This window comes from Akebia trifoliata, chromosome 10 (assembly GCF_017979445.1).
Source record: "Akebia trifoliata isolate Shusen 1 chromosome 10, ASM1797944v1, whole genome shotgun sequence".
Classification (NCBI taxonomy): domain Eukaryota; kingdom Viridiplantae; phylum Streptophyta; class Magnoliopsida; order Ranunculales; family Lardizabalaceae; genus Akebia; species Akebia trifoliata.
Window position 1 is genome coordinate 31207913 of NC_141384.1, and position 24748 is coordinate 31232660.

A 24748-nucleotide genomic window follows, 5' to 3' on the forward strand; every position below is an offset into this window, starting at 1 on the left:
ACACAACCCATGTCAGGAGAGTTAGATTATCACAACTCAAAAAGAAAAGATGCTCTAATGTCAACTATTGGTAAATATTTGAGACCCCTCACCTTCCCTGTATTTTCAGATTGATGACATATCCTTTGATCACCTCACTATCTTCTCTAAGAAATTAATACAAAATGACATAAATGCCCTCATATTCAAGCTCACATAAGAAAACTTCTTCTTCTTTTTTTCTTCCTAAAATTCAGTCTTCCTCACCTCTTGTATGAAAAAATTTACCCTCATCTTCAGCTCCAAAGATTCTTCAAAATTTGAACCTCAAGACTAAGAAAGGACTTTTTGGGAAACTGAAGACAAATGGATTTTTGTTTGGTAAGGAAAATCAAGGGTAGTGAGTGAAAAATCTAGATTTGTTTTTGCTAGAAATTGAAAATAAGGACATTTAGATTATTTTTTAGTTAGTCTCTAAAAAAAGACCATGGTCAAGGAAATATCTCATCATGTTAAGAACAAAAATGTTCTAGAAAACAATGAGGGGTATGTCTCAAATTACCCCCATAAAAAAAATCAAATGAAAACGCCTATGAGGATGTAAAGCTTCTAAGATAATACCAAATTGCCACGTGTCCTTAATAAAGTAAAATTGTCAGTTAAATGCAAGAGAAAACTGTGAGAAATGGGTGGAATACTAAGTGCTTATGCCCTCAATTTTATTTTTTAAGACACGTGGCAGATTTTAGTTATAGGTGAACATGTGCAAGTTATAGGTGTAGAGGTAGCTTTTCATTGATGTCCCATGGAAAATTTCTATTCTCACCACAAGGGATAGAGAATCAAAATGGGGATAATTGGAAGAAAGAAATTTGGGGAGATGAAAAATATCTAAAAATTGTAAAACAAGACAAATAAGATTTCAAATGGGCCAACATTGATTATTGTCTTTGCCCGTGAAGCATTTTTAAAAGAGTCGTGATAATCTGATGCTCTCTCTCTTATATACGCCTCCATCACATAATAGTAGATCATTTACTTAGGAAAAAATAAGAAAAAGATTATAATTCTACGTATCTCGAGATAAATGATTTAAAGTAAGGTGATGGGGGCATAGGTCAGAGGGGGCCATTAGAAAATCAGTAATCTTTTTAAAAATATCACACCACCCAAGAATTTTTAAAACACGGTCGTGATTTTCTGAGTCCCCCACTCTGACATACTCCCTAAAGAAGTCAAAAGAGTTTAATTTATTCTCATCAAAAACGTGTTTTACTGTTTTACATAAATCATGGAACTTATAATACAAAAATATATCAAATGAACTTGTAAAAGATGACTTAAAAAGCTCTTTTATATATGATAAAAAAATATATCAGAAAACATAAGGGGCCAAAGACAAGAGAGAAGGCAAAAAAGATGAGTAGGTCAAGGGTTTTTTATGTAGAAATTTGAGTTTGTTGAGAATTCTTAGATGAATATTACATGAATCTTGATAGGATATTTATAGGGATTATATCAACTAAGATAAGGAAATTAGCGTAACATAAATATTCTAATTTATTAAAACTCCCTAATGTAGAATATCGTAATTGATATTACTACATATATTATTCTCCAACATTCCCTTCCTTTTGAGATGAGATACAATACACTATGTTGCATCTGGTTCTCTAACACTTGCCACCACCACCGATTGGAGGCTTCCCTTTCCTACGGTCGTGCTGAGGGTTGGGTCCTCCATAGTCATAATCCACTACTGCATCAACCACCATAAGCTTTCTCATTTTCATCTTCATAATTGCCTTCAAAACACACCATGTTGTAAGCAACTAAGTCATTAAAATACATCAATAAAGAAGAAAAGGGTAAAAAAAATTGATTCTTCTTCTTGTGATCAATCCCTAAATACTATCTCATCTGATATCAAAGCAAACATCACACCTTGGATTCAAACCAGAAAAAAAAAAAAAAAAATGAGACTTGAGAACAAGATTACATGAAGGCCTTAAAAGAAGGGTACCAAAATGAAAGTCATCACTAAGTAGACATTGTTGACTACGGAGTGTGGTGGTTTATAACAACATCAAAGAAGTTTATTAACTTTCCACATAAATAACACGTCGGTATTTCTAATGTATTGATTGGATTTGTGTCACATAAGAGTAGCAATTCATCTGCAACAAAACCAAGTGCCTCCTTTTCTCAATGCAAATTAACTACGTTACCTCACGAATTGAGTATGAGATCTTCACACGATCCTCGAAGCTATCAATTTTTCCTGCAAGACAAGAAGATAGTTTTTGTGTTACTTAAGCTAAATATATTTTGGCAACAAAGTTTAGATGTATAGAGAACTTACCTAAAGATGAATGATAGAATAGAAATAACAAGAGGAGAAGAAGGAAGATCTTGATTGGTGGAAGCATGGCTGATGCTGCTGCTGTGATCTTTGGGTGCTAAGAATGTGAGGAATAAGGTGTCCTTTTATCCTTACATAGTGCGGGGTGTCTTGGCATGTGGTGCACTAACTTCTGTTACATCAAAAAAATTTTAAAAAAAATGTAAAATTGAATGCATGTGTAAAGCAATCAATCCCTAGCATGACTCAAATTCTAAAATTCCCAACTTGATTTATGGGTTTTTGTTATCTTTTCAAATTTTACTTTCAACCCAACCCCAAGGCTAGTGGCAAGCTGAGCCTTGATAAGCTCCTTGGGAAGGATAGGTCGAGTGTTCGAAATCCAACGAAGCTATGAATTCTTCGGGGACACCCTTGAGAGTCCAGTAAGACTTTCTGAGGGAGTGATATGTGTGACTATAGGGAGATCCACGATATGCCAAAAAATAAAAAAATCTACTTTCAACCCATTCTAGGGTCTCTACTTAAATTAAATGGTCCAGCCCACTAAAATGCACCATGGACAAATATCTGATTATTTTAATAAGAAATACACTTGAGCAATGCTTCCCTTGTCCTCTTTTTTTCCTTCAAAATTTAAATAAATAACAAAATGGAATATAAGAATTCAAGCCAAACCAATCGATCCTGGCATAAGATATCTGCTGAACAGTTGAAAACCTATGTGGCACGACACTCTCTATTCATTTTTCATGTTTATTTTATTATTTTATTTCCTCCTCACTTTCTAGTACTTTTAGTCTGTTTCGTGATCAATATAGTTTTGAATCTTTATCATTTTGTGTTAAAGTGGGTGAAATGCTCAAATCAAAATGGAATGGTGGCTATCACATCAACAAAGCTACACCATATTCTCTATAGTTAGACCACCTAACTTTTACTTAATAATCTCTTTAAAACGTGTGTGCCTGATTCTATCTACTTTAACCTTAAAATCTAAAGATGAAGTTGATGGGGTTTTTGGAAAGAAACTAGAAAACATTCTTGGTATAGTAGTCCGAGAAATTTTCCCATTTTTCTTTAAAAAATATTTTTCTAGATTAATCCGAATCAAGTCTCGAACTAACTCCTACCTGCCAGATAATTGTCAAATCCCAACTTGATTACTATGGATTCAGCTCTAAAAACTTGTAATATTGATTCATCTACAGCTCCTCTATTGATGGTACCAATTCTAGGAGGTATGAACACAATAAAAATTATTGCGAGTTAAAATAAACTATAAAAATTACAATGTCCTTCACACATCGGAAATGATTTGCAGATACATGGCTCACATTCAACCAAATGACAACAATAAGGATCACTTACCTGAGACTTTCTCTCGAAACATTATCGGATGATGAAGTTGTACATTGTCACCGGTTGATTTTGAGTAGGATCAATAATTGGATTGTCAAAACTCAAAACCCATTGTTGGTCTACCATATCAATGGCACATCGTTAAATATGTGATTGTCTTTGAAAATAACCTAAATGTGGTGACAAGCTCTCGTTGCATAAAAAACGTAGAAGATGATAAGGTTTAATTAAAATTTTTCTAGATGTCAATGTTGCCCAAAGAGTGTTAAGTGGGACCAGGCCAGGCTTTGTCGGTCCTAAATTAAGTCAGGTTGGGCCTCAAGTTAGGCTCCAAGATGGGCCCAACCTGTGACTATATAGCACAAAACTGGCTTCAAGCCGATCCCTCTTACAGGGCTTTAATTTATGAGTGATCCAACCGCACAGTCAATCATGCTCAATAATATGAACATTATCACCAAAATAAATCAATTATAAATTTCCAGATTTTTTATATGATAACATGTCAATAATGCATACCCCATTACCATCACAAAAAATGAAAAATGTGATGGATCACATCGATCCTGTAGTTGTGAAAAGTTGACTTGGAAGCTGATAGATCTAGATCATAAATTTAAACTTATTATTTTAAGTAAATTTTCTGTATAGTTTGTAATGTTGGAGACAAATGATCTTAAAAGACAATCATTATAATGTCGAGCATGATTCAATGCATGCTTGGATGATTCGATATGATATCCATACCATGTCCCACAAGTTGTGGTAGAAATCAAGGAGCACGAATGCTCTCTCTCTCTCTCTCTCTCTCTCTCTCTCTCTCTCTCACACACACACACACACACACACACATCCAGGTGGTGATAATCACAATTATAACTCATTGCAAAGCAGATAATCGACCAAAATAACCACACAGACACACAAAAATAAAAAATAAAAAAACAGAAATACCAAGGAAATAAGGGAGGCAAAACATGATTTGGTGAATGCATGGCATTGAACATTGACTCAATAATCGCCCATAATAACAATGAGGATGCAGGATACAAAATTATGTGGGTTATTCTGAGTCCCACATAAGGAGCTGAGTATACAGAACCGAAGAAGCTATATGCGACAGAAACACTGTGACAGACTGAAAGACTGACTTAAAACAATGCAAAATCCAATATATAATTAAAAAAAATAAAAATAAAAATTGGTCGCCCATTTGGGGTGGTCTTTAAGAGATGAGGATTCTACCATTGAAGGTTGTCTTCGAAAGCCACAACACCTAATCCAACACCTAGGTGTCATCCATACCAGACACCTAAGACGATTGACTTGATAGCTAGCCCATTTGAAAGAACTAGGCACCCAATGGGATGGAGTATCCTGATAAGACATGAAGAACCCAACGGAGACCTTGTCACGGTGACAAGGTGGTCAAAGCTATGTCTGTTTACCAGCAAACAGTTCCCCCTCCCTCCCACACCTTTTATTTTTCTTCTATTCTATATGGGAGGGAGGCCTTCAGCCCTTCTGCCAAGTTAGCAGAGAAGAATGTGAGCCATCACTAGCCACTTCCTTCGCGAGACAAAAAAAAATTAAAAGAAACTGTGACTCCACGGTGCTGACTCAAGAGTTAGTGACAACCCAACGACCTGACTCCTGTCGTGCCAAAATGGCAACAACTTGACACATGTATGCAATCCCAGACCCCAACTTAACAGACTCGAATGCATGCAGGGACTCTAAAAAAGGACATGGCAGCAACCTCAACCAGAAACAGCTCGACTGATGGCCAACTTGGCCCATTCAGCAGATTCCTTAATCAAATGGTCATCCGATGACAAGCATTCATTTAAAAAGTCTTTGCTTGACACAGATTGCTGAATCAAGGGACCAGCATTACTACCCAGTGTGTCCGCTAGATCTCCCAGGACCCCAATTGCAGTCTTACTCACCACATCGTCCCTGATTAAAAATAAACAGAAAAGAATCAAATACACATTCAAGAATCAATATGAAAGCAGAAGGTATGAATTACAGTATGACTTACATATCCTTTTCCATATACAAGCTATCCAAGAACTGGAGAATGTGAGGTGCATACGGCATTAGTAGCTGAGTCTTTGGAGAATTCTTAAAGCCTTGGAAGATCCCTGAATACGCCTCCAATATTCCATTTCTCAGAAGATTGGTGTACTCCATTATTTCGTCATCAGCACCTGATATATGGGCAGATAGCTCTGCTGCACTCTGCAGCATGGGCATAGCATACATCAAGTACTTCTCAAAGTTCTCACCTATTGCGAGGGCAATGTCACCAAAGCACGAGAAAATGGGTGGCTTCACAGATCGATGCAATTGGTTGCTTGACAAGTCCTTGAGGAGTTGTGTCATTATACCATCACAGTACGGTAGTACCTTCTCCTCCAATGCTCTGCATACATCCCCAACCACACCGACTGTTATGGCACAAACCTGATACTCCTCAAAATTCTGAAGGCCCATTTCAAGATACTTATAGAATTCCTGCATGTACTTTGCGAAATCTGGGCCTGTCGCATAGGCTAGAGCTCCAATAGCAAGCATGGCCTCTTCATGTACAGTGGCATTTCTGCAAGCAAAGACCCTTAAGAAGAGTCCCATCATCTGGTCTGCACACTGCAAAAAGACATATTTTGTTGGCTCGGACGCACCCAACTTCTGTATGATGACCTGCAAGCAACCGCAGAGAAGACCTTGCAATTCAGCCTGCTTTTCCCTCTCATCAGTTGAGAGCTTCTGTGCCTCAAGCGTTTGGTGGAGCTCCATCATAATGACGGGAACTAGTTGCATGACCATAGGTGCCATTTCATCAGTTGAACACCTCACAACTTCATTCAAAGCCTCGTACGCAGCAGTCCGGAGTCGGGATTCTCCAGCATCTTCTCTGTGTGTCACAGTAAGAAGAGCTTGAACAATGTCCTGAAAGAAAGGTGTCAAAGGGGGTGATGATGAACCCACATCCTCGTAACCTTGGGCAAGAAAATAGAGAGCACCGCAGGCCTTCTCGGCAACATTGGGAGCATCCTTCATGCTCTGGAGTAGAACAGTGATAATCTGTTGGCAGTTTTCATGGGTAATTATGGGCGTTTCCAGAGTTGATCCATGAAGGAATTCAAATATTCTTCCAAGGGTCCACGCAGTAGTGTCCTTCACATGGTTATTTGGGTCTTTCATCAAGGCACTAAGCATGAAGTTTAGAGCAACATTAACAATGGATATGAGCTTATCTGGGGAAGGACCCTCCAAGATGGAACCAAAGGCGTAAGTAGCTCCCTCCCTTTGCCTCCAATCTGGTTTCGTTATATTCTCTTCGATGAATGGCATGGCGAGTGGGACAATGTCGTCTCCTACAGTCCTTGCAACCAAACCCAAACACGTTCCTCCAGCCATTGCAAGGTTCCAAGCCCCTTCATCTTGATCCTGATCCTCCTCTTGCTTAAGAAGTGTCTCCAATAGCATAGGAACGAGAACAGGAAGCGCCTGCTTTATGAAATAAAAGCAAGGAATATCAGAGTCGCCGCTGAAATCCCCTCCATATTCTTCTAAAATATCTATCTCCTCATCACAGATGGAGCTCCAAAACTCAATGGCTTGAAGGGCGACGGGCTCCTCATCTTCCCTCACGGCCTTTGCTGTAATATTAAAAATGTCTTGGATATAGGGAGCTAGCTTCTCATAATAGGTCGAGGAAATGGAGACCAAGCACTCGAAGGCTGCCTGTCGTATCTTTACCTCGGGGGACAGAGTTGCCTCGCAAACAACTCTCATGATATAGTCTCGCTCCATGTCATTAGTGAAATTTGCTTGAGCAAAGCTTAAAGCATTATACAATGATCGGGTAGCGGCAAGCCTAACATCATTGTTTCCCTCTGAAGAGTTCATACCCTGAACTATTGCCGTAAGAATTTTATTTACTTGATCTTGATCTACAACATCTGAAGTGACTTCTTCACACAAATAACCGAGAGTTTCAAGAGTAGCCTGCTTCACATGAGCCGGAAGCTGTTGAATGTTCGACAAGAGCGATCCTATCAACTCAGGCCATTGGTTATGTGGCAACTCAATACCCGCAATCTTCGCGATAACTTGAGACGCGGTTGACCGAGCATCAAGAACAAGAGAAGACAGAGTTTGTAACAAGCAGGTTTTGATCTGGGCCTTTGCAGCTGAGTCCAACGACAACCATCTCTGCACAAGCTCAAACTTCCTATGTTGTTCTTTCGCATCCAAGGCATTCTTGAGTATCAAACCCGCTAATTTACGACTCTCAAGAGGCTTATCATCATTCACTAATTCTCCAGAGAGAGAGAGAAGGAAACTAGGAAGGTTTTGTTCCTGATATTGTTTCAGGCTTTCTTCTGCCTGCTTTCTAACAGTACCATCTACGGCTTGTGCGTTCAAAAGCAATTGGGTTACTTCCATTGCCATCTTGTATCTGAAAGCAACACAGATCTAATCAACTACATGGGCTTAACAGTGAAAAAGGCTGAATTGCAAATTATTCTTCGTACTTAAACAGTTGAAAGGGAGAAAAATAATAGATTTCTTAACATGGTCACTCGGCCAATAATCAATCCATTAATCCGAGTTATTTATACACAAATAAGCACTAAATCAAAGACAACCCATTACCAATCATTAGGGATCATAGACCTGGACGGCCGAAGAACAATGGCAGATACTAAAATCGACCATTGTAGCAAAAGGAAACCCTAAAATCTACTAGCCCATCAGTATCTCAGACAAAGCCAAAGAGAAAAATCAGTGGTTTTTCAAGTAGATTAGCCAGACCAAACAGAGATCAAAACACATCACATTAATATCAATGCGACAATTAGAATCAGTGCAAGATCCAAGGGACCAAAGTCATTCTACTAAAAATTTGATCTTTACATTAAAAACCTCATCTTTCGATCAATTTAAAGCTCAAACCAAAAGTAATTCCTAAAACTAACCCTAGATCGAACAAAAAATCAACTTCCTTTCAATATCAAGATCAAAATCCTAATGTAATTAATAAACCCCATCAATTAACCATCCATTACAACACCAACAACAAAAAAAAACCCAAATTTAAAACCTGACTCACAAACACGAACCAAAATTCACACCAAAAAAGTAAAATAAAATCCATTGCAAACCCTAGATCGAGAAACCTTGCGAAACAAGTAATCGAAACCCTAATTAAATAAGAAGGATCAGGTACTACTTACATGGATTTCGTGAAGGGAACTACAGAAGGAGAGATCCCGAGAGACAATCAACAAGAGTAGCAGACGCGGCGACGAATGTGTAGAACCCTAGGAGAGAGAGAGAAGAAGACAGAGAAGTGACAGACAGAGAACTCAGAAGACGCGCATATAGAGCTGTATTTGTGATTTTTATTTTTTTTGTATAGTATACTAATTATTTTAATATTTATCATCATTATTATTGCTGAATAAAGTTTATATTTTATATTCGCGCAAGAGATTTGGACGGTCTAGATCATGTCATGATAGTAGTGTGACTTCTCGCCTATGAGCACTTCCCCAGATATTGGCTTTGATCAGATGATCTTAACCGTCAATAGTCAGACCCTTTTTCAGTTTTTCTATAATATAATCTTGTAGTTTTGAAAATTCAAAAAGAGTACATTGGGTTGGATCATTAGGATCATCAAAAAATTTATGATATTTTAGAAACACCCCCATCTAAAATTGATGATATTAGATTTACCCTTTTCAAAATATAAGATTAGGGGGGTGTTTTACCCTTTGCAAAATACAAGATTAGGTTTTATCCTTTGCGAAACTTTGGTATTTTTCAAATTTTGATTTAGTGATTCAAGTATTTAAAGAGCATTTTGAAAGAAAAAAATTAAAATTTGACAATTAAATCATCAAGAAAACATAACATTGACTAACGATCAAAGGGAGCAAGCCTAATCTTGCATTTTGCAAGGGAGTAAACCTAATATTACTAATACAGAGGGGTTTTCTAAAATACTCAATTGTTTTATGGTGTAAGAGTATAGAGATGCATACAATCCCCAATCGAACATGTGTCATCTTGTTCTTTGAGGATCGTAAAGTACTCGTAGTTCCCAATAGGTCAATGGGGGGGTTGAGTGAGGATTGGATGAATCCTAAGAGCAACTCCAACAGAAATAGTGATACTGGTTGGCATAATTGGTGGGCATTTTATTATAGAGAGTTATTTTTGCCTATTCAAGGGGTTGCTCTCCAACCTTACTAGCCAAAATGACTCCCTATAAATATTTTAATATTTTTAAGTCTATAAAAAAAATCAATTACAGTAAAATGGCTCACTATTACCATTATTTTTTATCACCAACATGTAGAGAGATAATTTCACCCTTTTCTTTTGTCTCTCCCTTTCTTTCTCTCTTTAAAAAAAAAAAAAAAAAAAATCAAACTAAAGGGCTAGAGCTAAAGTGCATTTGAGTGCCTTCAGAAAACTCTTGACTATCTAAAATGTCAGATGGGAGAGGATGTAGAACTCGAGTCCGAGTGCGTTAGAGCTGCTTTAACTCAAACCAAAAAGAGATATGTCGTACCTAAATCAATTATGAACCTCCGTCAAGCTTAAGTCAACTAAGCCCAGTATCAACCTTAACGGATTAGGGTTGGGTTCGGATTGATTTTGGATTTTATAAAATTAATAAATTCATGCACCTTTGAAAAATTGTTTCATGTTATTTTTCATCAAAATAAGTAGTATAATTCCATCGCAATTGAAAAATTACTAGATAAGAGTAAATTTGTTATTTTATGATGTGTTTTAATTATTTTTTTCTATAAAATCATAAATTCATATGATATACACACATACAATATAATAGAGGGTCTTAACCCAAATCTGATCCCAAACCAAATTTAACAGGTTGAAATTTTGTTAACTTGACCTTACCTTTGCGGGTTCAAAATCAAGGTCTTAATCGTAGATCATTTGCCTCAGGATACACAATAATTTTTTTTTATGGTTATGTGTATCCTGAGGCAAATGATCTATGATTTTGTGATGGGGGCGTATGTCAGAGAGGGCGTACTTTCAACATCAATCTAAACTTTGCAAAATCAAAAATTATTTCAGTGTCAAATGGAATTTGCAAGTATCCCACCCATATAAACATCTAGATTTGATATCTTAGGGTATAAGAGGGAAATTCCCCCCAAGTTAGATAAATATTGGAAGGATGAGAATCTATGGTAGAGAAACCCATAGCATAAAAAGTATAATACTACCAGCACTATCACATATACTCCCTTTAGTTATATTTATTTTTGTTTGTTTGTTTATTATTGGTACATTGCCCTTATCTATCTCCTTCTTCTCTCATTCCTACTGTTATTATTGAAAAGGTGGCTGTTTCCATTCTCTTTCTTTTTAGGGTTTCTCATGAGTTGGGACGACCCACCACAACCAATTAGTACAACTAATATTCTTTTTTAAATAGTTAAAATTTTCTTACCCTATTTTGTAATTTTGTTTAAATTATGGAGACAGTCTTCTTAAGAGAATCTAGTAAAAGATAACAATTAATGGTCACATTGAGCAATGGTGGGCCCATGTTTAAACAATGTTGGTTGAGTTGGGTGATGCTCACATGGTTAACTATCTTTTGCTAAACATGGTTGATTATTATATTAAGAGATGATTCAGCATAAGGAATCATTGATGTGTGGGACTACCTCACAATAAGGTCTTCCTTTTGTTTCTATCTTGGAATGAGATGATCATTACCATAGGATCATTTTATAGATATGTGTCTATCTTTGCATTTATTTGACAAATTAAATCCAACTTTTCCATTATCTCTTTTATTTTACATTTGAGAGAAGATTTTTATTATTTTTATATTGTTTATTATAAAGTCGGAAAATTTAAAAGAACATAGATTGAGATAGTGAAAATAGATATGAACACTCTTTATAACATAAAATGTGATTTGAGTAGAGTGGGATGGAGAGTAGAATTTATTTAATTGATGTCAAATCCTTAAAATAAGGATTAAACAATGATGAAGAATTATTAGGATATGAGAATGGCTAATGATCTTCTGATTCGAAAATTTTCACTTGGTTTGTACTCGATTGACATGGCAAAAATACAAAACCGTAGTGAAAAAGATATACAGTTCAACACCCATGCCATGTCAGCTAAGTACAGACTGAGTGAAAATTTTCGAGTTATAAAATCACGACTCTATAAGAATATTGGATGGATTGAAGAGCAAATTATGTATAGAATTAGAATTTATTTTCTTTGAGTAGAAGTGGGTTTGGAGAACTAAATAACCAATACATTTTAACTAGATAGGATGTTACACAATGCTTGTTTAGATCCCAATCCAAAACGTTAAATCTATAAATAAATTAGACAAATAAAAGAAAAAAATAAAAAAAAAACTTACAAATTAGTAACGATGTAGACCGAGGTACTTGTAGTCCTAAGGCAGATTTAATAGTTGATAGTCAACTGTTGAGAGGCTCACAAACGTTTATCCTCAAGATTTTATGGACTTCTATCCAAAAGAAGGCAACACGCTCGCCTCTTGGATTTAATCGAACTGATAGTGAAGATCACCCTTGAATGAAGGTTAAAAGGATGCAAAAAATTGCCTAAATAATAATGAGTTAAAAAATTTTTGTGTAAAAGAGAAAGGGAAGGATTCCCTTTTTATAGACTTGGGGATCCAATGGACTCCTTACCCGATTGTGCCAGGTGACACAATCATCGTTCAAAACTCGTGGTGTATCAAAGGGTTATACTTATTCAAAAAGTTTTCAACGATCACCTCCCTTCATTGTCTCATTTCAAAATAAAATTTACTTACAATTAACATGAGAAAGATCAATGCTAAGAAATAATTATAATTAAAATAAAATAATTCAATATTTTTTTTTTCCAAAAAGAATGGATCATTAGACCAAAACCTATATATAGACTCACAATTCACAATTATAAGACCTCTCTTGATTTAGGTGGGACTAATACTTTGCATTAGAGAATAAAAGCCAAAAATGTACAACAAATCCATGTTGGATTTGGATATCTAAATCACAAAGATGATATATTGATTGATCATTAACTTCGATCTCATGTTCGCACTTGATGGTAGTGTATGCAATGCCATGGGTTGGAAGATAAATGACTCAAAAGCCACTCAAAAGTGGATCCTAACATTCCCCATTCACCCATTTGAAACAAAAATATAAAAGGGAAAAGTACATTAAACTTACGGGTCAATTAAGGGATCGAAATTGTTAATCGATAAATAACTAATATATATATAATCCACCCACCCATGGGTTGCCTAAGTGGTAAGGGCTTGCATGTGAAGTGTGGGTTAGGCACACGTCATGGGTTCAAATCCCCTCTTGGGTTTTACTCATGATTAAACTGGGGGACCATGGCGGTGGGTTGCTGTGGTAGTCCTCCCCAAGATTAGTTATGGTGCGCACAAGCTGGCCCGGACAGTCGGTTAGCAAAATATATATATATATATATATATATATATAATCCAATATTTCATGAGGCATTAACAACCTTCGTGACAATGAGCTCTCAAAAAATGCTCCCAAAAGCCATTTAATATTTTGTGTGAATTATAGGGCCTGTTTGCATTGACTTTTTCAAGTGCTTTTGGCTTTTACAAGGAGCTAGAAGCATGGTTTTTAAACTCGTCTGGAACCGAGATGTATCGCCCGAGTTAACTCGGTATCGGAGTTGAATGAGACCAACTCACAAAGTCATTTTTTGATTGAGATTTATGACTCAAGTTCATTTTTTTTATTTGACTCACGAGACGTCTCAAATGTATCAGAAAACTCGTCCGAGATGACTTGATATCGGACTTGGACGAGACGAGACAAAACACCGAATTTAAAAACCATGGCTAGAAGCACTTATGCTTATGTTTGGATTAAGAAGTACTTGGATAAACAATTCTTGTTGGGAGTTCAAATGATACTTTTGAGAGAAGTACCTCAACCGATACTTCTCAAATTTATTTTTGCGGGAAGCACTAAATTCACATCATTTTTTATATTTGAGTTAAACTATGCCTCTAAAAAATATTCACAATTACTCCCTTACCCTTTTACATTTTGTTCGAACTCTAAAATTGTATTTGAATTGAAAGAAGTGGGGAGAAGATAAACTCATTAAGAGAACATAAAAGAAGAGAAGATAAGAGAATTTCAATTTCTCTTTATCATATTTGGATTGACAAGAGAGAACGTGAAAATTTTAAAATATCTTAAAAGAGATCTAGGGGCATAGTTGATATTATAAAATATTTTAAAAGGGTTTCTCTCGACTTTTGGAGAGAATTTTATTATTTTTTTTCTCTCCTCTTCTCTCCAATTCTTTTCTCTTCACTCACCCACTAAACAAGTAAACAATCCAAAGTCCAAACACAGCGTGAAGTCTTTTCTAATTTTCCCTTCTCTTCTCCATCTCTAGCACGAACTATTCTCAATCTCATCTGCAAAAGCTCGACAACATCTCCAACACCGATCGAAATCAAAGTCAACAAATTGGTAAGTTTTTTTGAAACCCCCATTTCTGAAATCCTTCTCCATCTTCATCGCAATCGCTCTCTCATTTCTTTTCGTATTTTTCCAACACGAACTCCCCTCTGCTGATGGAATCGACCGTTTACCTCTATCTCACAGATTGAAATCTGATCATTTTTTCACCATTATCAAGGTTCTAAACATCTTCAACACAGATCGAAATCTCGCACCTTCCAAGATTGAACACGAATTCCTCTCAGTAAGTTTTATCGAAACCTTATTTTGATCGTTTTGATTGATAATGGTCTGAACATCTCTAACAAAAAGGGAAAATTGAATATCTTCAATTTTAGTTAGTTTAGTTCATTTTCTAAGGTCATTTCCACCTCAATTAAATAAAAAGATAAAATCTTATTAAATGGTATTTTTCATTTGCATGAGTATAAATGTATGCTTAGGGACTTTTGGAAATCTAAAAAACATGGTCAAGCAAGATCATCTAGGGTATGAGCTTTTAAAACCTTGTTTGATGATGGTGGAGCCCAGAATATTAGACCTTAGAACTAGGATTTGGACCTTCAAAATGGTTCAATTCTTTTTGGTCCAACTAGAAAAAAACAAAGATTAGTTCCATCTTGAAGTTGATGTTTTAAAACTCAAAATCTGACTTCTTGGATAGTGGATACCCATGGTAGAATGAATGAGATAGTTTTTTTGATTAATTTGAATCCCTTGCCATGAAACACTTTTGGATTCAACCATAAGCCATAGTTGATACTGTTGAGCATGGGGAAATATTATTAGAAATGCCAAATAGATTGTGTTTGCTTAAATACACCATTAGACCTAAATATACCATTAGAAAGGTTTAACTTTCGTATTTTTCTTTAATTTTCAAAATAGATTGTGTTGGTTATTTTCTTGTTAATTCATTGTGTCAAAATCACTCTTTTGTTCCCATTCCAGTATCTAAATCTTCAAATGAAAATAGAAGTACTTAACACTATGATTGTTTTTTTTTATATGTCCAAAACACATGTTTTTGAATTGAGACAATATTTACTTTCTATATGTGAAATAATTTTATTGTTAATTCATTGTGTCAAAATCACTATTTTTTCTTGATTCCTAAACCCATGCACTGGGTACATTTGTACGTTTGTATAGATGCTTTGTTGCATTTTGATATATGTGTCATAGACATAATATCTATAGTGACTATTAGGGTATACTTGACTGGTGGCATTAACAATCATACCGCTTGATCAATAAATATTGTCTTTGGGGTAATAAGTTGGATGAATCGATCTGTATACTATGCTTTCATAGTTACTCCTAACACATGATTAAGTCTTCTTGTTGGACTCTCTTTAGAGGATAAGATGTTTTTTCCCCATTAGTGATATTAATAATGCTTCGGTATGACTCTATTTTTGCTTCTACGAAGTTATGTTATTTATTTATTTTTGCCTCTCAAAATATAGCTGTCATGTTTTTATACATGTTTTATTTTTCATATGTCCAATATTTAGGGGAGGTTTTGTCGATTTTTTTAATAAAAAAAATAAGAAGTATATTTTGAGTTTAAAATGATGTTATAATGTTTTTATTGAATAAAAATAGTAACTGTTACTTTTTTGGAGCATAAGTTGTTGAGTTATAATGTTAAAAACAGTAATTGTTACATATAAGGGCATTCTGGTCATTTTAAAAGAATCCAGTATAGTTCTCAAACACAAAACTCTTTTTTTTTTTTGATAATTGTAATATATTAATAAAAAGGAGAGAAACAACAATCAAGGAGGCCGAGATGGCCTCTAAAAGAAACCAAACAAGGAAAAAAATCAAAAATCACAAAAAAGTGTTCCATCTAAAAACAAAGTCTTCAAAAGTAATCCCAACAAAGTCTATGTTTTGTTTTGACCAATGGTACAATAGGCCCAAGATCTCCAAAAAACCACCGTGAGAGCTTCTACTCTTACTATTGAACACCCTGTTATTTCTTTCGGTCCAAACCCCCCAAGCAATAGCCGATGGAAGCATCACCCAAAGGAATCTTTTTTTGGATGAAAAGACATTACTATCCCACTCTTCTAACAGCGAGGATAACTTACGAGGAAAGACCCAATTGATTCGAAAAAGATCAAGGAAAAATGACCAAATATTATAAGAATAAGAGCAATGAATTAATATATGATCAACAGATTCCCCATCCCCTAGACAAAGTGGACAACAGTTTGGAGTGATCCAACCCCGAGCAATCAAGTTATCCAAAGTAAGAATCCTCCCGAGGGATGCTAACCAAACAAAAAAGCAGATTTTAGAAGGAATTGATTTGGACCAAATGAGGGACCTCGAGGATGCTCGCTCATCTAAAGGGATGAGTGACCTATGAAATGATCTGACAGAGAATCTCAAATCCTTAGCCCTCGTCCATTCCCACCTGTCCTGTTCGCTCTCGTTGAGTTGAAACGAATGCAAGAGATCAAGGAAAGATGTTACCTCAGTTAGCTCCCAATCATTGAAGTTCCTCCTAAAACCCAGGTCCCAGGTAGAGTTAGAATCGTTGCGAATCACACACTGCTGGATCGAGCGGTTCTTTTTCAAAGAACAAGCGTACAAGGACGGAAATTGAGCTGCCAGAGACGATGTGCCGCACCACCTATCCTCCCAGAATCTGATTTTGTCTCCCATGCCCACTTTAAATCTAATCCCTCTCTCGAAATCCTCACTCACTTTAAGAATCCCCTTCCAAACGCTACACCCGTATGAACCTTTCGCCTCACCACTATACCAACCTAGCCTCTTCTCCCCGTACTTAGCCATTATGACCCTCCTCCACAAACTATCCCTTTCTTCACCGAACCTCCAAAGCCATTTTCCTAAAAGTGCTCTATTGGCTAGTCTAAGACCCCTAAGCCATTTTTCTAGCAGTATTTCTCAGAACTTGCATCCAAACACATAACAATTATCCATCTACTCCAGACAATACTTCAAAAAGTACTTCTAGGAGTACTTATGTTCTAATTACTTCTGGCTCCTGTATCCACACGGGCCACAAGGATGTAATTATCCTTCTTTGATGTGTAACATTCAACTTTATAAAAATATAATTGGCATGCGTTAGTCACATAGCATACTAAGTCCCTCTTCACTTTGACCATCTAACTATAATTTCTTCCATGATCTCCCTACTCTTTTGTGTAATAGATTTAACATAGCGAAAATGGAAAATTATTAAAAGAGAGTTATAGATTAATCTCCAGCTATTTAGTAACTTGTTGGACAATCTAACGTTTTAAATGGAGGCTAAATTGCTGTGGTGTTGAAGTAAGCTATTAAAACACTGGACATACCAACATCTTAATAATTTGAAGGGCATTTTGGTAAAGCAATGTATTTTAACAAGTTAAAACACTGGATGGTTTAGCGAGTTATTAAAATGCTGGATTGTCCAGCAACTTAATTCGTTTTTTATTAAAATTAAAAAAAATAAATTTTATTTTATTTTATAAATATTAAAATAGTTAACCCTCTTTTAATAATTTTCCCATGCGAAAATAGTTGTTTCTACTTAATCTAAAGTCCTTGAAGTCCTAGTGGTTTCAAAACTTGTCTGAGATCAAGACGTATCGCCCACGTCGTCTCGATATCACTCAACAACGAGATTTTTTTTTTTTGATAAATATAACTTGTATTAATTAAAAGAAGATAAGGAGGCTGAGGTAGCCCCCAAACAACAAGAAAGGAGAAACAACAAAGCGAAGAAAAAAGAAAGCAAAAAAACACAAAAACAACGGGGGGCTAAGCGCCACACATGATTTCCCAATTAAAAACAAAATCTTCGAAGCTAACTCCCTCGAAATCTTTCTTCAACTTGGACCAAAGAAAGAGTAATCCCAAAATCTCTAAGATCACTGAATGAGACGAGCTCTCCTTGCCTTGGAAAATTCTGTTGTTGCGCTTTCTCCAAAGGCCCCAAGTAATAGCAAACGGAAGGATAGCCCAAAGAAGTCTCTTTCTAGAGAAAAATATATTGAATCTCCACCCCTCCAGAAGCTCAAAGAAAGATAGAGGAAAAACCCAATCCATCTGGAACCGAGATAAGAAAAACATCCATATAACTCTGGAAAACGAACAATGAATCAGAATGTGATTGACTGACTCCCCATCCCTAGAACAAAGAAAGCAAAAGTTTGGAGTAATCCACCCTCGATAGATCAGATTATCCACCGTGAGAATTCTACCCAAAGAAGCAAGCCAAATAAAAAAAGACACCTTAGAAGGAACAAGATTGGACCAAACGACAGATGGAGCAAACGAAGTATCCCCCCTTGGTAACAAGCAATAGTAGTAGGACTTAAAAGAGAACTTCTTATCCTTTGCCTTGATCCACTCCCTTCTGTCCTGCTCGTTTTCTCTGACTTGGATAGAGTTAAGGAGATTTAGAAGAGATGTAACCTCCGTCAATTTCCAATCATTGAAGTTCCTCCTAAATCCCAGATCCCAAGAATCCGTGCTCCAGTCCCGAGTCAGGCATTGCCTTATGGAGTTATTTTTTTTCAAAGAGCAAGCGTACAAGGAAGGAAATTGAGTAGACAGAGATGAATTTCCGCACCATAAATCTTCCCAGAATCTAACCTTGTCCCCCGTCCCAACTCTAAATCTAATTTCCTTTTCAAACTTATCCACACCCTTCATAATACCCCTCCACACACTACACCCGTAAACTCCTGTAACCTCTTCACTATACCAACCAAATCTCTTCTCACCATATTTAGCCTTGACCACTTTCCTCCACAGGTTATAAAAACCCACATTCATTTTTCTCATTGTTGAATGAGACATCTCAAACATATCGGAAAACTCGTCCGAGACGAGACATCAAAACGAGTTTTAAAACCATAAGTCCCGCACCACTCTCCATATTTTTAATTTTGCATCGACTTCCTTCTTTAGTTTAATCAATTAATTCTATATCCGACGAACTTAATAACATTTGTCTAAAGTCTCAACAATGAAATGTGTAAAAGGAAGGGTGTGGGGGGATACTATGTGATATGATATATATATAAAATGTAGGACATTATGGGCTGGAGAAGTAAAATATGGTGTGGGAGAATCAATAATTTCAATGTTATGTTGTCTCTATTTTGGGGGTTTTCCTTCACAATTTACAACCACAACAGCCGGTGCTGCATGATCCAGGCAGGCTACCTGATTTTGATATAGGTACCCTCTCTCGCTCTGCGAGTGCATATATAGTAAAGTTGATTGATGAAACTCACCCTTTACATATTCGTGGAAATGTCTAACTGAATAATTGTTTAGTTCTGTCTTAGATATATATTGCTTATGCTTCAGTTATATTTGGCGAGTTTCGATTTTTAATTTCAGTAAATAGTTTGACTATATATCTATTCTTTGAGTTCAAGCTGTTTCAATGTTTCCGTTTTTTCTAATTTTTTGCAAAATAAAGATTACTAAAGGAAACAAAATACTCAGGAAACTAATACTAATACCCTCATTACATCTGATGTCGTGTTGTTCATCAAATTTTTTTTTCTCTTAATGGCCTCTATCAAAATCTGAGTGTCACAAAAAAACTAAACGTTACTCTCCCCATGCCATTCCATTATAATGCCAAATTCAGTAAATAGTACAAAATAATTAAGTTTGAGATAGAGAAGAATGCGTACCTACATCTTAGTTCTTCTCCGTTGTATAGTTGGTTTGGACTTGGTGGTGTGGATGAGCTGTTTGTCTCCAGAGACGTTGTTTCATGTCTGTCAGACCATTCAAAGTGAGCCTCCTTTGACAGTCTGAGCTTGGGGCCATATCCAGAGTCAGATTGGTTGGCCACTCAATGTTGAGCCTTTTTTTTTTCTTTTGAAAGGCACTCAAAGTTGAGCCTCCTTTGGCACTCTGAGCTGTTTGTCTGTCAGACGTTGTTTCGGGTCTTACTTTTGAGGCTTACTTGCTTTCAAGAGGAAACATTGGAGTATCATCCTTTTTGCTGTTTGTAAGGGGGGGATCTGAAAGGAAAAGAATGCGCAAGTGTTTGAAAATAGGGAGAGGCAGAGTTTTGAGATCATCATTTCCATCTTGGGACTTCTTTTCCTTTGGAACTAGGTCTTTTAAGAAGTAAAAGGGGTCTTCTTTGATTATTTCATTGGCAGATGGACTGGGTGTGCAATTGAGTGGTGTCTTGGCTGGCCGTTTTCGCTTTTTTTCTTCTTTGTGCTTGTATTCATCCTTGTTTGGCCATTCCCCTTCTCAGAAACTTCTTTGTTTATCAAAATACACACACACATAAAGCCCCATTAAGTTCCTTCTCCATCATAAGTCTAGGCAACACATTTGTCTCAATCTTAATCCCCTGTTAGGTTTCCAGTAACCACAGGGGCACCATCAATTAAAACAGAAAAATTGGGGAGTTTTTACACATTATTCAGTCAAATGGCACCTTTTTTTATTAATCAAAACCTAAAGCTTTGAGGGTTAGGTCCAGAAAAACCCTTTCCATTTTAGAGTATGCCTTTGAAATATTATTTTGTATTGCCATTAAACAATGATTTCCTTTTTCTTCTTAATACAATGAAGAAATTCATGAACCACAATCACATTACAACTATTTTTATATCTTGGGTGAAAGCATTGAAATGTGTAATGAATTTTGAGAGAATGGGTTTAAGTCAATTAGGTAGGATTTAGATATTGCTTTATAAATTGCATTATAGAGGCTAATGGACCTATACTGAGTAGCGTTTTCTGGATTTTTTTTAAAACTTTGGGATTAATAAGAAATGAATAGGATTCAATTGTTTCGACAAATAACGATTATGAAAGAAATTGGCCACCATATGAAAGATACCATTTTCAGAAAAAATTTCCCAGAATACATACCTGTTTTCCATTTTGGATCCTCTGCAAGGAAAGTGTTATCCTCATCAGTGGTTACCTTTTCCAAATATCTTCATATGATATTAAAATTAGTGGGGTTGTTAATAAGGTTAATTATTCCTCACCAATTTCCACCTAAACTCTGTTTAATCATTCTATTTTTCTCTTCTTTTTATAACGAAGTGGTGAAATTTTTTGTATCACTATCCCCATTTCTGAGTTGAGGTTCTTCAGAGTTTTTAATGAGGCCATCATTGGAGTGTTCGTAATCACTCTTGATTTCAGAATCATCATCTTAGGTTAAGTTTGCATCGTCTTGTATCAGTTTTCTTTGACAAATATTCTCCTTGGAGTGAATGGCTCAGAGTAGTTGACCAGATTGTATGCTTTGATATTTAAATGATCAAGTAACGCTTCATACAACTTAACCCTGATCACTGTCAAAATATTTGCCAAACAACTAAGGAGTTGCCCAATTAATTCACTGATTAATCGGTCAAGTCAGCTAATCGTTGAATCAAAATTTTCCTTTTTATTCTTTTCTAACCAACTGAATCAGCCCTAACCTCCATCTCTTTCAATCAGCCCTACCTCCATAATGCACCTATTTTATTGCTTAAAACATCGTTTTTATGATTCCTGATTTTTTTCCCGAATCTTTCCTGAATTTATCTGAATTTAAACCAAACTGGACCACCCACCAAATAATTGCCAAATCTGAGCTTGGTTAATATGGGCGTAATATGTCTATCATAGTGCAGCAGATCCCAGTTAGCTTAGTTGGTGAAGTCTATCATAATAAGCTAAGCTAGCTTAGTTGAGTTGCCTAGGCAGGTATCAACCCTCAACTGAGTTGGGGAAAACCCTCATTTATGTCAATTGGCGCTACCTGGAAAGAAGAATATCTCAAAAAGGCATTTAGGTTGAGATTGAGACATATTGCAAAGCATGTACGAGACTTGCAGCTTAGTGAGTTTGGTCTGATTGGGGATACCTAGCCATGTATCCAAACAGCCCTATAGTAGAATTCAGTAACTATGGTGGGCTGTACAGTACCATGTAGTGAGACTGTTTCCACTGTTCGTTTATCATCATAATCTTTATCTTTAATATGTAAATCTATCCTCTTGTACTTTCTGAGTTTACGTTTGTGTTTGCTTGCAAGGCTACTCTGATATTGGGTATAGGAGCTTATCCTTGTTTTATATAATATAGACATGGGGGACCATTCATCCAAATCCTTGATGTACTTTTATGCATCCCCCAATATAAATTTGCGTGTAACTTTTGCAGAAGGCAAATTAGTTTTAAATCATGGAAAGTGAGGAGCCTACTAAAGACTTGTTGAAAGGGGTTGACTGGAAAACTGTAGGTGGTGATGTGAATAATGAGGTCAACCATGGACCAGTCACAAAGAAGCGACTTCCAAAAAAGATAAGACAAGTCCCTGACTACTATTTCCTCCCTCGAAGATCCTTACCCTCTGCAATCGCCATCTATGGGGCCATTTGTGCTGCTGGAGTTGGTGCTGGGATGCTGGTTGAAGTCTGGATAAACAAGAAAATCGCAGGTGAGTATGTTATATTACTGCCTAGTGGGTTTGTTTCCAACTTGGCATCTTACCCACCCAAAAATGAGAGGAAACAAAAACTAAAAAGGAAAAGAGGATTTCATGAGTACTAAGATGATCTATTCTGATGCCCAGCAGACTCTAACTATTACCCGGTAATGGCTATCATGTAGTGCACATTAGATTCCTAATATGTGTCAACCTGCCGGTCTTACCGAGGAAATCTCCAACACAGAGAATGCAAAGTGATTGGATAATCGTACTATCCAATCTAGTGATAATGATACCTAGAGCATTCTCAACAACGTGTCTTACAATCTATAGTATAGTACTGTGTTACCGGGTTCGCTGATTTAGTGCCGAACCACAAACGGTACAAATCGAACAACTTTGAGGTTCGGTTCATAAAAAAACAGCAAATCTGACGATACCCATTGTTTTGGTGAATTTTAGAGATGCCCCCACGGTCTTGGAATTCTCAAGATTTGGTCAATATTCAAGAAACCCCCTTGTTTTCATACTAATGATATGCCCCCCTTGACCTGAGTCTTCTTCTATGAGATTAACATAAATGACTTACATATATTCTCTACTAATCAGGTTCGTTCAAGAGTTGCGAACCACTAACCGCAAACCCAAATTCAAACCGAGTGAACCAACAAACTAGTTATAGTGTCATACAAGTTACAATCTATAGTTATCAATCATCTGATCAGGTGGCCGTGGTATAGGACATCTCGTTGGGTTGAGTTTGAATGGTGAACTCATCTGGGACTTTATCCACCTTCTATTGGCATACAACATTATTCGTTAATTATATTACATTGGATCTGTTACATTTTTTGTTTTCTGTATCTATGTTTTGAAGCTAACATATCTTTCCTGGCATTGCAGAGGATGGAGGTATCATTTGGGAGCTTGATAAATAAACCTTGAATGACATTTTCATAGGTTTTGGGGGCCCTTTTCATCTTTCATTAGGTAACCAAAACTTAAGAAATAACCCAAGTGGTTTTGATTGGTGGGCTTTTGTGGTAGCCTTAAATTAAGGCTCCAAACATATTATGTTCATCTATTATTCTTCCAATCCTTCTAGCTTTTAATTTACTGTCTTCAAGATGGAATTATCCAATCTGTGGCATAATTTCTTCTTTATTGATTTGATTTGTATTATTGGAACATCTGCTCGCATGCAAGATACCAGATAAATGTTTTTATAGGGATAAACTCATGATCCTGGCTCATGTTTGTGCCGTGAATCACGTCAAGAGATGAACATGTGGGCGCTCGAACATCTAATTAACTTCTCATCTCCATCATCAACAGCCTTGTATCATGTTGAGAAATGAACTAGTTACAGAACTAGGACCAGCAATCTTGAGAATAAAACCCAAGTATTCAACTATGTTTCTGCAAATAGTTTGTTTTTTGGGTGTGAAATGTGGAGAAAATTTTGAATGTTTGTGCATAGAGGAAATCAGGTGAGATGGATTCGACACGCAGCCTGAATTGAGAAGATAACCATTTGGGAGTGGTTGTATTAGTTGGAGGGGAAGCCGAAGGAAATGGAGAAGTGATCCATGAGAGAGAGAGAGAGAGTAGATCCTTTGTAGTCACATTTTCCCTTAGCGCCCTGAAGCTCTCTTTCTATGGTGGAGGGAGTACAACATTGAGAGAAAAAAAACACCAGTCCTATCGTATCAAATGTCTGGATCAGATTTAGATTTTTATTTTTTTTTGTTGAAAAAAACTCTTTTTTTCTACATGATCCATTAGTTTAAAATGGATGGTCACTGAACCTTAAGTTTCAAAATGCTTTTCAATCATGTATTTGTGATTTCTGGTTGTCGTGGCGCTCTCCTAACTGTTCAAAAGCACCCCTGAAAAAAGGGGCTACGGAGGATCCATTCCTTGAGAAGACTCATGTACAGAAGAAGAGATCGTAGTTCCAAAGTCACAAGTCGCCCTTTGTGTCATGAAATTATTTTAGGAAAATTATTAAAAGAGGGTTCA

At 36.3% G+C, this 24748-nt stretch overlaps 2 protein-coding genes and 1 long non-coding RNA gene across 5 annotated transcripts; 1 reads left to right on the plus strand and 2 right to left on the minus strand.

The window, feature by feature from the left end:
- Positions 1-1524: 1524 nt before the first annotated feature.
- Positions 1525-4546, minus strand: LOC147393877 (uncharacterized). The gene is made up of 3 exons (XR_015182091.1): positions 2342-4546; positions 2208-2260; positions 1525-1784 (listed from the first exon to the last, which is right to left on the minus strand). It is a non-coding gene; the product is annotated as an uncharacterized LOC147393877 (long non-coding RNA).
- Positions 4547-4684: 138 nt separating this feature from the next.
- LOC147393878 (importin subunit beta-1-like) lies at positions 4685-9131 on the minus strand. The gene is made up of 3 exons (XM_086455846.1): positions 8953-9131; positions 5748-8174; positions 4685-5662 (listed from the first exon to the last, which is right to left on the minus strand). Exons 2-3 carry the CDS (start codon positions 8165-8167, stop codon positions 5464-5466), a joined length of 2619 nt encoding a protein of 872 aa, XP_086311972.1. The 5' UTR covers positions 8168-8174; positions 8953-9131; the 3' UTR covers positions 4685-5463.
- Positions 9132-14072: 4941 nt separating this feature from the next.
- LOC147393879 (krueppel-like factor) lies at positions 14073-24528 on the plus strand. 3 transcript variants are annotated; one of them, XM_086456143.1, is made up of 4 exons: positions 14082-14286; positions 14422-14521; positions 22459-22735; positions 23630-24528. In XM_086456143.1, the coding sequence occupies exons 3-4, from the start codon at positions 22480-22482 to the stop codon at positions 23662-23664; spliced, it is 291 nt and encodes a 96-aa protein (XP_086312269.1). In that variant the 5' UTR covers positions 14082-14286; positions 14422-14521; positions 22459-22479; the 3' UTR covers positions 23665-24528. The 3 variants fall into 3 exon arrangements, 2 of the variants coding, with proteins under 2 accessions (XP_086312269.1, XP_086312270.1); XM_086456144.1 differs by having other exon boundaries at positions 14456-14521; XR_015182175.1 differs by lacking the exons at positions 22459-22735; positions 23630-24528 and adding an exon at positions 19345-22452 and having other exon boundaries at positions 14073-14286.
- Positions 24529-24748: the final 220 nt, after the last annotated feature.